This window comes from Eretmochelys imbricata, chromosome 3 (assembly GCF_965152235.1).
Source record: "Eretmochelys imbricata isolate rEreImb1 chromosome 3, rEreImb1.hap1, whole genome shotgun sequence".
NCBI classification, from domain to species: Eukaryota; Metazoa; Chordata; order Testudines; family Cheloniidae; genus Eretmochelys; species Eretmochelys imbricata.
This window is the reverse complement of record NC_135574.1, coordinates 135,764,357-135,778,007: the sequence shown is the minus strand read 5'-3', so window position 1 is coordinate 135,778,007 and position 13,651 is coordinate 135,764,357. Positions and strand designations below refer to the sequence as shown.

The window sequence follows — 13,651 nt, the reverse complement described above, 5'->3', positions numbered from 1 at the left end:
TTTGACAGCTCAACTTGGCAAGCTTAACATATTATTTTATTGTTTATTTAGGAGTCTAATACATTCATGCTCTTCCAAGAGATCACTCATTGGCTGACAGAATTCATCATCATGTTCTCATTGAGCTACAATCATAGTTTACCAGGGTGAGTAAGTGCATGTCAGATGCCAACACTGATATCCATATTCAAAGGGAAGGCTGAAATAGCAAAAGCAGCAAGTTAACTGTAGAGTTCATTTAATTAAAACAAATTCGTGAAAAATTAACAGGAAACCTTAATGTAGAACACAAACCTCAATGTGTTCATGGTTTGGTGGCACTGGGAAAAACTGAGGGAGTCTCTTGCTCAGCCACATGGTAATGTCTCTGTTTGTATTAACAGCAAAGGGTTCATAGCCTTCTTGTAAGCCACAGATAGTAAAATATTTCAGTGAGCTGACATCTTTGCCAAAGTTCATTCTTCCCACTTGAGACAAGCCCAGGCTGCACACAGGTATAAATCCTATAGAAAGAAAGAAAGAAAGAAAGAAAGAAAGAAAGAAAGAAAGAAAGAAAGAAAGAAAGAAAGAAAGAAAGAAAGAAAGAAAGAAAGAAAGAAAGAAAGAATTTATGCATCCCATATATTACAGAAGTGTTTTCTTGACATAACACAGCCAGAAATGGTTTGGGATAAAAATGCGTGAAACCCAAAAAGTACAAACTCCTGTATTAGGGCATAGTAGTCTACCTTCCAGGAATCAGCAAGCAGCACATCTCTGTTATTGTTCTGTATACAAGCCTCTCTAAAAGGAGATGCAGCAAGAAATAATATCACATACCAGATAATTCACTGTTCAGAAATATCAGACAGTGATTGCCATATTGACCATAAGGCCAAATTCTCTGCTGATGACCAGTGCTGCCAGCGCTCATGATTTTACAAGACTTACAGTATTTGATTTTGCTCATCAAGCTTCAGCTCAGAGTTCTGGGGGTTTCGTTTTTTTTTTTAAAACAAGAACCTCACCTTTCCTTTAAAAAAAATGTTTCTGGCCCCAATGGCTGCAGAGAAGAACTTGAAAACATGGCCCAAAGGTAACCTAAAGGTTTGAAAACCAGACGGGCAAATAAAAAGAACCCACGTTTATTTCTTTAAATCTCATTATTTTTGTACCAATCTTATGATATTTTGGGGTCAGATTCATGACTTATGAATGCTTAGGGTAGGCAATATTGTACTGTAACTTCCGTGAAGTTGATGGATGGGGTTGTCCTTGTGTAGCATCAGGTGCAAGTTTGGGGCACAACGCGAGAACAAGATTGGTCTCTTGGTACTTCACATCTAAGAGAAGACCCTATTCATTAACGAATGAAATTCACTCCTGTGCTGAGTAAACACAAGACCTATGCACCACTTCAAAAATTACATTAAGACATCTCTGGTTGTTAGGTTCAGTCTGTTATTTTAGAAAATGAAGAAAATGTATTTTCTTTCTCCTGTTCATCCTTCTTGTTCCCCTTTCATCTAACAATACTATTGAAAACTTATTTGACCTGTCTGCTAAAAAAAATAATCTATTAAGTTTAATAAAAGTGTCAAAAAGGTAATTCCCGTATTGCCCCCCAAGAAATGTAAATCTGGATGCTCCACTCCATTACGCTGGTAGAGGTGAGTAGAATCTAAGGAAATTGGGGAGGAGAAATGGTAATGGTCAACAGGCAGAGCAGCTGGATCTTCCCATTCTTTGGGGCCCCTGAAATTAGGGGCTATGCAGGATGGGAAGGAGCAGAGCCTCCATTCATGACATGCTCTGCATACACAAGTAGAAGAATGTCACAGCCAAAAGCCACAGTGGTTAATGCTGTTCTGCATTAACTTCCAGACTTCAAAACTTCCTTTGAATATTTCATTACAGATAAAAGAGATTCACTGTCATTTACATGTATGTTAAGCACGATAAACATAAGGCCAGAAACTACAAGCCGTAGACTCTAGTCGGTAAGATTAATATCTGAACTTCTATCTTTGTGGCCAGGCTCTTAGTAATGAGACATCAGTTTCATACACAGATAATGAGATTGCTCAGTCACTGTGATTTATGACTACTTTTTATTGCAAATCTATTAAATATCTATTGTTAAAATATTATACAAACCATTTCTCAGCAGAATATGAGAACTAAATGGGAAAAATCATATTAAACAATTTATAACAAGAGGAGTTACATTTGCATAAATCAATATATATTTAAATTAATATTTGCCTTGCAGCTTAACTTACAGGGAAGGTAACATGCACGCTGCAGAGTTCAACGAACCATGAATGATTGCAAATGTTTTTAGGCAAAGCCAAAAATCACAGCTCTGTCTGCAGGAGGATGACAAATCTTGATGCATCACTCAAGAAGAGTTGTTCTTGGGAGCAACTGTCCCTGGGGGCAGCAGTTAGTGTAGTTACAGGAAGGGTGTTCAGAGAAGACAGCATGGACCTCTGTAATGCAACTCATCACTTGCAAGTTTCCACTTTATATATGGCAGGAGAAACCCAACTAGATATAAGTTTATCAGACTTACAGCACATGCCTGCCTGCCTAACACCTTGTCTCCCTTTACCCCTGTTTCTTATTGATGTAAAGCACTTTGAGAGTTCTTCAGCATGAAGGTCAACATATGAAGGTCAGTCACTCTTGGGTAGAACTGCCCAGCGCTGAGCAGGCATTCAAGAGGAAGAAGGAACAAAAAGCCTCCCTTCCCATTTCTCCCCTTGCAAAAGGGGAAAGCACAACTGCAATTCTTGTGCTAAGGGAGCACAAAGACAGTACAAAAGTAGGTACCGCACAGCAGCATTAATCTTTCCAGAGTGGGTGGTATTATAGCCCGGCCCCACACTCCACAACAACATGCTTGTAAAGAGTGGTGTCAGGATTCTCCTCCCCAGGCACTCTAAGGAAGCAGGCACTGGAGGAAGTGATGTGTCTCAGTGACTCAATGTCTCCTGGAGCTCTCAGTGGAGCAGTACAGCCCTGCACCATCCTCAATATAAAGAAGTCTTTAAGTAGCATTGATAATAACATACACCTTGATGCAAATGACTCTGGAAACAACATACAATATTCCACACAAAATCTGATTTCATTTTTTTTTAAATAGCATTATAGATTGAAAACTATGAGTGCATGCCATGTTTGTATGAGGAGTTTTGGAACAGTCAGAATGCTATTGAAGTTATTAGTGACAGTACAGATGAAGCATTTAAGAAACTGTAGGTGTATTTCTTTGATGTAGATAGGATTTTGTCTCATAAAGGAAAAAATATATATTTAGAATGAAATTTCTAAGAAGTCCCTGTCATCCACTCTGAAGAAAAAAAAGTGAACATGTAAAAAAGAGCTCCAAAATTTACTCAAAAACACAAAAGTGGAAGAATCAAATGCCATCTACATCAAATTCATGAGAGTTTGCAATATAAGAGCAGCTAGTTTAGGTGGGTTTTAGCAAGGGTCAATGTTTCATGTAAGGAAGTGGCAATATTTTTACCAAATTTCTGTATCTACAGCTATTGGAGATCCAACTCAGATGAGATAGTCCCTTACTACAGCAATCAGCTCATAAATGAAAGAGCTTAGTTATGCATAATACAGGTAGTGGCAATTGCTGTGATGAGCAGAAGCAGGCAGGAAAACAGTAGGAGTGTAGAAGCTGAGTATATAATGAAAATGCAGTCCTGCATCTCATCACCCCTAACAAGAAAGGGAAATGAGTGGTGTACAAGATGACACACATACATTATTAATTCTACTACATGCATGCATGCATGTCTGTCAGATCTGGAGTAGCATTCTCACAGAGGCACACATTATTAGAAATATAGTACAAAGTTGCTTCTCATCACACATTCACTAACTTGGTAAAATGAATAGGAATCATAACCTTAGCAGACACCTGTTTTTCAGAGATACCTTAGTACAATAAATACATCTGTAAGTTGTCTTTAAGTTACGCATATCTCACCACGCAGCCTACGTTGCAATGAATTTTGAACTAAATCCTTACCCAGGAAAATTTTTCACTTGACATCAATTGGCTAAATGCAGAAGGTTCTCATTAACTCAGTAACCAGTCAGTTGACATGCAGATGAGAATTCTGTATCATCAGCCCAGTTCCATAGGCACCAGATTAATCACCAACTCATTCTGCAATAGCCAAAATCCCCCAAATACCCCACAGTGGACCAGTATTTGCTGTGGTGCCTCATAAATTGAGTGAAAATGGTTGAAGATGCCTGTGGCAGCATTAATTTGCTCCATAGGTTAAATCCTGCCTTGACTTACATGCAATGCAACCACACCAAATTATATGCAGTTGCACAGGGCATGAGACAGGGTAGGATTTGCCTCTCCCCTCTCCTGCAGGTTGCTTCTGGCAGATGCATATTGAATAAGGGATTTGATCCTGACTACAACTCCATCCACTTTTTCCACATCCAAGGTGAACCACATAATGCCACCCTTTGCTCACTGCAAAAGGATAAGGGCAGCATAATTTCTGTGTAATTTATACTCTTTTGGAGAAGACGGGGTGCAACTTGTAACCTTTTTGCCACATATACAGTGCAGACATGAAAATCATACTCTGAAGTTGCATTGGTGTAACTGGGGACGGAATTTGAATCATACTATTTACCTGGCTGAATATTCAGAATTATAATGCATGAATACACCATACCTCCTGCATGAAATCTCTCTTGCACATACATATATAAATGTGCAATTATCATTTAATGTTATGTTTACTACTGACAAGAATGATATCTCACGTCTGCCACAATTCTGTGGAACTCTTCTTGTTGGCAGTAGACCCTAAAACAGGGGCCTGTGAACCTGATTGGTAACTTGGCAGAGAGCCATGTTTCTTTTTCCCTGTTTGTAAATATGTTATAACACTAGCACTGGCTTATAAGTAGGCTGTGTCCTCTAAAGCAGGGCAGATGGCTCTGACAAATTGTTATCTTTTTCCTGAAGTGAAAAGCTTCATTCTGCAGCAACCTAAGTCTCCAACTGCCTGAAGCTGGGAGTGGACAACAGGGGATAGATCAGTCAAAATTTCCCTCTGAAGCATCCAGTACTGGCCACTGTTAACCTCTCAATTACCCTATCAGTTCAATGCTTGCGGTGGGGGGTGGAAGAGATCATTCTTGCCTGCTTTTTGAGGGTAGGTCTACACTACAGCAGGAATGGACACTGAGATCGATCCACCAGTGGTCAATTTAGTGGGTCTAGTGAAGACCTGCCAAACTGACAGCAGATCACTCTCCAGTCGACCCCTGTACTCTACCCCCAACAAGAAGAGTAAGGTAAGTCAACAGGAGATTTTCTCCCGTTGACTCCCCACAGTGTAGACCCTGCTGTAACTCGACCTAAGGTACGCCAACTCCAGCTACATTATTCACGTAGCTGGAGTTGCGTAACATAGGTCAACTTTCCACGGTAGTGTAGACATAGCCTGAGTTACAGCTGTAAGACCTTGTTCAGTAATAAGGGCTGCAAAGTTCACAGAATTGTGTACACTAGTAGGTGGAAGCAGGAGTCTTCTACTCACACTCACCACACCTTCTTTGAGTGGGGAATGTAAATGAAACCAGGAGCAGCTCTAGGGCAGCACTGACAAAAATGAGCACTTCCTCTTCTTATGGCAGAGCTGGGAAAGCTGATGCAGGAGTAGTCATTTAACCTTCATCAGTTCTACTAACTCTACATCCTACTAAAATAGAGGCCAAAGAAAGTACAATGTAACCTGTTATTAAAAGCTATAATTTTGAAAGCACAGTAACATACTCTAAGAGATGTGTGCTCATCAGTCAATGTAAGCGTCCTTAGCATGTAGAGACACATGCCATTTCAACTGACAAATGCACATGCAACAATGTGCTATTGCTCAATTACATCAACTTACTTACACTCTGTGAATATGGCACAGAAAATATTTACAGTGGGGATGAATGCACACCATAGCGGACTAGAAAACTGAAGCTTTTTTTTTAATTAAGAGAGAGAAATAAGAATTTATTTTCATGACCCCAGAAAAGTGCTGTTATATTCAGCATTGTGTAGCACGGGGACAAGGCCCAAAAAGGAAAACCACTGTCCCATGACATGAATATGGGACAGGCAGCAGGGAAGTCATAGAAAGAGGATTTGATTCAAAGCCAACTCAAGTGAATGGAAAGACTCCCAGTGGTTAACCGGTCTTCTGATTAGACACCTTCTGCACTCTGTGAACTGCTCCACAACACTTTGATGACAATGTGGAGAGGAACTTGTGAACAGGATAGGGACTCTCTCTTCTATATATGTTTCTATTACAATGGGATCACACTCAGTGCTCTATAAATAATTAATATCAGGCAAGGCTTGAGGAAGCCCATTGTCTCTTGTATGTCTGCAGAAACATCTCTCAGAGTTGTTTCAATGCCTTTTTGAAACTGGAAGCACAAATTGCGTCACATAATACTGCAAATGCAGACAGAATGAAGCAACTTTGTGTTCTACATTGAATATTTTGAGGGTGAAATTCTACTGGGCAATACAATCATGTTTCTAGCAAGCCATTTAGAGATTATTTACCAATACATAATCATTCAGAAAAACAGAATACAAACTTTCAAAATATGCAGTGAACAAACACAAATCTCCATTAACAGGGACCTGTCAAGTCTGAGAGATTTAAAATTCCATCTAGCACTTTAATTTTTGTTTGTGGGTGTGCGCATTTTTCTGAGCACCACACTAAATTATTCAGAAACACTTTTATAAGACATTTGCAGCCCTACAGTGGTTCTGCAACTGTAGCTATTAAAATCAATTCTTAATTCTACATCCCTGTCACTGAAGCAAACTTGAGAATTAGGCCTAATCCAAAGCCCACCAAAGTCAATGGAAAAACTTTTCATTGTAAAAATCAAAATCAGCGCTCATCTTCTTTGCACCAACATTTAATTTACCTTAATTTTTCTTTTGAGGGCCTGAAGATAAACCTCAGAAACAACCCCGCCCCCCCCAAGTGCAAATATTGTTACACCCAACAGTGGTTTGATTACTTATGGGAGTACTAACAGTCTGCAGCCAATTGCCTAGAAATGGGACAGCAAGATGCACTGTTTACCTGCGGTACAACAGTATAATGGCACAAGACATGCCTATTTGAGAGCTGTCTTATACAAGAATGCCCGAACGGTATTGCCATAGCTGCAGTGAATGGCGGTACTTGAAGTGTAGATCTCTTCGTATACAAGAAAAGGTGCAGCTTTCTGCAGGAGTGGCCCACAATTTTGGAACCTATTCCTGCCCTTTGTACAAAACGGATTAGATTTGTTGCCCTTCAGGACAGACTGAAATGTTTATTTAGTTACTTACTCAAGCTTTAGATGTGACTGAAAGTTTTCTTTAGCAGTTGTACCTTTCATTGTTGATTGGCTTCTCCCAAAACACACAGTCTATTACAAAATCTTTTGCCATGATGCGGTGCAATGGGTATGTGGTGTTTGTTTTGTTTCTATGTTATATTGGCATTAGGATAATTTTTAACCATTATTTATATTGTAAATGAAAGTTTATGCATACAAACCCCAGGGATAGGAAGTGGGTGCACATAAGCCCAATTAGGTGATGGGGGAAAGAGAGGTACACGTAAGCCTGGTTTGAAGGGAAACAGAAACACATAAAACTTCTTTATCAGGAGAAAAAAGAAAAGGAGGACTTGTGGCACCTTAGAGACTAACCAATTTATTTGAGCATAAGCTTTCGTGAGCTACCAGTTCTGAAGAAGTGCCTCAGTACTGTAACAAAATGATGAACCAAGCTGCTCTAACTGAAATCACTAGTGCTCAAGATCAGCATCATACAGTAATTACTATTCTATTTCCACTGATGTTCACCCTTTTGCCCTATGCAGTTCTTTGCTAAATGAGAGAAAGCAAAGTTACTGTAAAGCAATGCCAAGTAACAAGTATTTTTCTGCCAAACTATGCTGTGCACATGTGACAAAGCTGCATTCTCATCTGCTTGTACACCCACAAAGAGCATGTTAAAAGGATGTCAACCCACAATAGGCACAATCTAGCAACAAAAGCAAGTTAACAGCACAAAGCGTGCAACCACTTACCATCACCAACCTCGAAGTCCTTGAATGCAAGCTCTGAACCTGAGTCATCGAGCAGGATTTCACCATTCAGGGTGAACATCATGGTGTGCTCGTTCATGTCAACCATACATCCCACAACATCCCCTGCCAGCCAAGAGCGGCCAAAATGCTCATTACCCTGGTGCCACCGCTGGGCCTGAAAAGGATTTCAGAGAAGGATAAAAACAATGAGAGTATTTCCCTCCCCCTCAGTGATATGACTAATAATCATCCCCCTCAATTAACACAGCACTAGAATTAATACTTTTACAGCAACTCATTCTGAAACAATGCTCATGAGTATCACAATTACACTTTGAGAGTGGCAATCCTACAATTAATTTTGTTGAAGCTCTCCGAACATCAGCATTGTAAAATGAGGCCCAGTGAATAGATGAGTTAAATTGATATTTCAGCATATTAGTAACACATGTAAGAGCATATTTTATTTTTATTTGGAAGATCTACAAAAGGTCTGTCATGAAAATAATATGGTCTCAATTGCAAAGTTAAATAGCTGCTTTATAGTATTTTTTAAATTTTATGCTTCCAAGCAATCTTCAAAAATATGTTATTCTTAATGAATTTATTTAGATTTATGCAACACGCCTGCCATGCTCTCTTTCGGCCTGAACATGCTGAGCAATTCTTGGTGCTGAGCAATTCTTGGAAGTGATGAGCACCCTCAGTTCCCACTTGTTTCTATAGAAGTAGTTGAGGGCATTCATTACCTCAAAGAGTGGCTCAGCACCTTGCATGACTGACCTCTAGAGGAATAAATATTGCAGGTTTGGATGGATGCCTGTTGTGGAGTTTGCATGAGAGCAGAATCTAAATAAATACATACAAATTCTTAGAAAATTTACACAGAAAACCCCCACTATCAATGTACCTCTTCCTAACACACCCATTCTATCAGGACTAAGTTTCCATCCCTTACTCCCACTCCTCAAAAGCCTGGGAGAACACATGAGACTTGCGGCATGCCCTGAAAGTCAACAATCTCAAGCTCTCTTTGACCAAGGGGGGAGTGAATTCCATAACTGACAAACCTTCATCTAAAATCCCTCCTGTAAACAGCCTCCCAAATAAACTGGAATCTGTTAATTCCAGCACCTCAGCTGATCTCAACTTCTGTGGTACAAGAGGATAGAGCCATTCTTAAAAGATAGTCACAGCTAAAATCCTTAAGAAATGTATCAGTCAAAACCAACACCTTATACAGCACCTGGAAATCAGGGAACTGGAATAGAACACACAGCAAAGGTAAAATGTGCTTCCTGCAGGAAATACAACTAAAAAGGGGGATAATGTCCATTACATTAATCTTAGCAAAACAAAAAGTATTACTAAAATCCCAATATTGGCTTACAAATAGACTGAAGGAGTTTTTACCTGAGATTGTATTAGCTTGGAAAACTTGACTGATGACATGGTTTATATCTAAAAGAAGGCAGGGAGTAGCATTCTCACTGCTGCTTTAGGTGTTAGTGATCTTACACAGTTGCAAGGAAAACATCAGGGTCCCAACTCAGGATTTAGCAGGACAATTGATTCTCAGCTTTTTATTGTTATCATTTTCAAATATATTCAGTGCTCATCCTCTGCTAATGATAGGACACTGTGAATGGTTATTTAATTTGATCAGTCATTTAAAAAATTCTGACTTTTCAGTTCAATGTTAAGGCATCTCAATTTGTATCATACAACACTGTCAAATAGAAATGCAGTAACAACAATAAAATAGGGCTGAGGTAGGCTTGCTTGACAATCTGCATTTCTGAAATTGAGTTTGTGAAGAGTAATGCTAACTTCTGTCAAGTATTATAACAACAACATAACTGTATTCCAACTCCAGACACAAAATGCAGTTAATATGCATTTTTGTACTAAGACATGAGTCACCACTAGTCTAGATAGCAACTGTTATCATGGCAGAGATTTCACATGCCTTCACACTAAAATGATGTTTTACTGCCACACTTTAATGAGTCATTTGACTCTTGTGAAGGATCAAAAACCAGTGGCATAAAAAAATGTTATGCTTATCTACATATTACCCATACAACTAGATTTCAGTCTTTCATTGTTTCTTTCATACTGAAGTTGGAGCTAGAACTACCTGCTTTCTCATACTTAATTTGTGCTAAATACTATCAGAAATTTCCATTAAAATTTAGTCTTCATTTTCATAACTTTTACATTCCTATATTCTTAACCAAATTCAGTCCAATGGAATTACTGCTGACAATGAAAATCACATTCTCTTTCCTATAGCTATTTCCTATCGGGAGATCACTGCACTAGGATTCAGGAGAAATGGGTTCTAATCTCAGCTCTCCCAATGACTTGATTTAGGGTAAGTTACTTAAGTGCTCTGTGCCTCAAATACACACCCAATTTTGTACAGCGTTTTGAGATTTTCAAACGAAAAGAGCTATGAAAGTGCCAAGTGCTCTTACTGTATTTTTGCCAAGTAATACGGTTCTACATTCTAAAATATTATTTTACCTTTCATTTCACCCAGACCCTAAAGAGGATTCTTAATATTTTCAAACACTGAAACAAAAGCTAAGGCACAGAAGGGCATTAAGCTGAAACAACTAGAACAGGAAGAAAAAATAAGTGATTTTTGTTAACAACTTACTGTCACTACTTACAATCAATCCCACCAAAACAAACTGTACAAACCTTGAAGCCATCAAAGACAAAAGCTTGCTCATCTGAGCCAAGTTCCTGGTCTGGCTGGCAGCCTGGCCTGGTCCAGCCAACTCTCATGTCTCCTGCAGTGACAGCCTCAAACTCAAAGTACCATTTTCCAGACTTTACTGCGTAAGTCTTCTCAGTGCGGAATATCCGGAACCTTTCCATTATCCCAGTGCACATGTCTGACCTTGTAGCTGCAGGGGGAAAAAAGGCCCTTATGTTTATCTGATAACAAAAGGAAAGCAATGAAAATAAACGGAGATTACTGTATAGTATCCGTACCTCTCAACCTTATAGAAAAATATTAGGAAGTAGATAATGGGATTTAGCAATGATTTACCATAAGTCATGATGCTGTATAGCCAAGAATTGAAGCCCTGAAAGCTCAGTTAATCCAGTGAGCTAGTGGTATCAATGATTGGTAATGCACACGAAAATATCAGAGACTCAGATTTTAAAGGCCAGAAGGTTAACTATGAACATCTACTCTGGCCTCCTTCATAACACACACTACAGAATTTTTACTCAATATTCCTACTTCAAGCCCATATTGTATGGTTGAGATAGATCATATATTTTTGAAAGACATCCCATCTCGATTTAAAGACTTCAAGAGATGGAGTTTACACTACATCCCTAGATAAATTGTTCCAAAGAGTAATTACACCTCACTGTGAAAAAAAAGTGCTTTATTTTCAGTCTGAATTTTTCTAACTTCAAAACCCAGTCTTTGGATCTTATTATGACACTCCTTGCTAAATTAGAGTCCTCCACTATCAGAAATCTTCTTCCCTAGTTGGTACTTAATCTGATATTTGATATGTTAATTAGATAGAGCTTCTTAAATCTCTCAGTGTAACACTGCTGTACAAATATTTATTTACTGTAATGAGTCCTACCCACAGTTATATGTGCATAGCTAAGGGTACTTGGACCATGTTATTTTAGCATCCTTTTTCTGCAGTGGGAGGAGTGGGCAGAAGGAAAGGATACATTTATCTGCATGAGTCTCTAATGCACCAGATGACCACATTTCTGCATTAGAAAAAATATCACAAGGAGAAAGGGCAGAGGGTTTGAAAAAACAGATGCCCTTTAAAATACAGTGTAGGACAAATAACTGGCATTTCTTATTATAATAAAACTGACTCATCTGAGGTTAAGTGGGTGAGGTCATATCTTTTATTAGACCTACTTCTATTGGTGGGAGAGACAAGCTTTTGTGAATACACAGAGCTCAAGGCTGTAAACTGTTCAAGGATAAAAGAAAAATCAATGTTTTTATGATGCTTGAAATCAGACCCAAAGAGGTATTTAGAAAATATTGCTGAACACTGAAATAACATATACGTTTTCAATTGAATAGACTATCCTTATTCACTTCCCATCTGTCATATATATAAAGGGAAGGGTAAACACCTTTAAAATCCCTCCTGGCCAGAGGAAAAAACCCTTTCACCTGTAAAGGGTTAAGAAGCTAGGATAACCTTGCTGGCACCTGACCAAAATGACCAATGAGGAGACAAGATACTTTCAAAGCTGGAGGGGGGGGAGAAACAAAGGTTCTCTCTGTCTGTGTGAGGCTTTTGCCAGGAACAGGAAAGGAATGGAGTCTTAGAACTTAGTAAGTAATCTAGCTAGATATGCGTTAGATTCTGTTTTGCTTAAATGGCTGATAAAATAAGTCATGCTGAATGGAATGTATATTCCTGTTTTTGTCTTTTTTTGTAACTTAAGGTTTTGCCTAGATGGATTCTCTATGTTTTGAATCTGCATACCCTGTATTTACCATCCTGATTTTACAGAGGTGATTCTTTTACTTTTTCTTCTATTAAAATTCTTCTTTTACGAACCTGACTGCTTTTCCATTGTTCTTAAGATCCAAGGGTTTGGGTCTGTGTTCACCTATGCAAATTGGTGAGGATTTTTATCAATCCTTCCCCAGGAAAGGGGGTGTAGGGTTTGGGGGGATATTTTGGGGGGAAAGACGTTTCCAAGCGGGCTCTTTCCCTGTTATGTATTTGTTAAGACGCTTGGTTGTGGCAGCAATAAAGTCCAAGAGCAAAAGGTAAATTAGTTTGTACCTTGGGGAAGTTTTAACCTAAGCTGGTAAAAATAAGCTTAGGGGGTTTTCATGCAGGTCCCCACATCTGTACCCTAGAGTTCAGAGTGGGGAAGGAACCATGACACCATCCTAAACTGTTGTATAGATATTGTGTCCTATTAAACAGTTGCCCTGACTGCAACAGGTAAAGAACAACACACAAGTTTACAGGCTAAAAGGTTACAGGATAAAAGTATCACATTTTCTGCCTTAACATACTTTTCCTTCAAGACTACTATGGCTACATAACAATTCACTCAAGAGGGGCTCAGCATGAAACACTATTTAAAAAATCTCCAGTAGACGGACACATTAATCTTACTCTTACCACTGACATTATTATGCAAACAGTGTGTCATGTATCTTGATCACAACAGATGTAAACTCCACAGAAAGATTAGTGGTACATGGCATAAGTGAACTATTGCAGCTCCTAATGCACCAGAGAACTGTGGAGTGGTTGGGAAATGCATGGGTTTAAAAAATAATCTAAGTCAGTAAATAAAATGTATTTAGATTTTAAAAATGAAAGAATGTGCATGTGTCACTTTGAAGTGCATGAATAAATCTATTATTCTCTCCTCTTTTTCTCTTACAACTGACACTGAGGTTTCACACTTTACCTCTAGCCTCTGACCCACTCCACTACTCTCCTGAGCCGATACCTGTCCTGGCCTCCTGC

At 38.9% G+C, this 13,651-nt stretch overlaps 1 protein-coding gene across 1 annotated transcript in view; it reads right to left on the bottom strand.

Moving 5' to 3' along the window:
* RYR2 (ryanodine receptor 2) overlaps window positions 1-13,651 on the bottom strand; it is a 743,716-nt gene that overhangs the window by 276,473 nt on the left and 453,592 nt on the right. The window contains exons 32-34 of the mRNA XM_077812173.1: window positions 10,851-11,059; window positions 8,142-8,316; window positions 295-503 (exon numbers count right to left, since the gene is read on the bottom strand). Of these exons, the coding sequence (XP_077668299.1) occupies window positions 295-503; window positions 8,142-8,316; window positions 10,851-11,059 (593 nt within the window). The remainder of the gene's footprint in view (window positions 1-294; window positions 504-8,141; window positions 8,317-10,850; window positions 11,060-13,651) is intronic.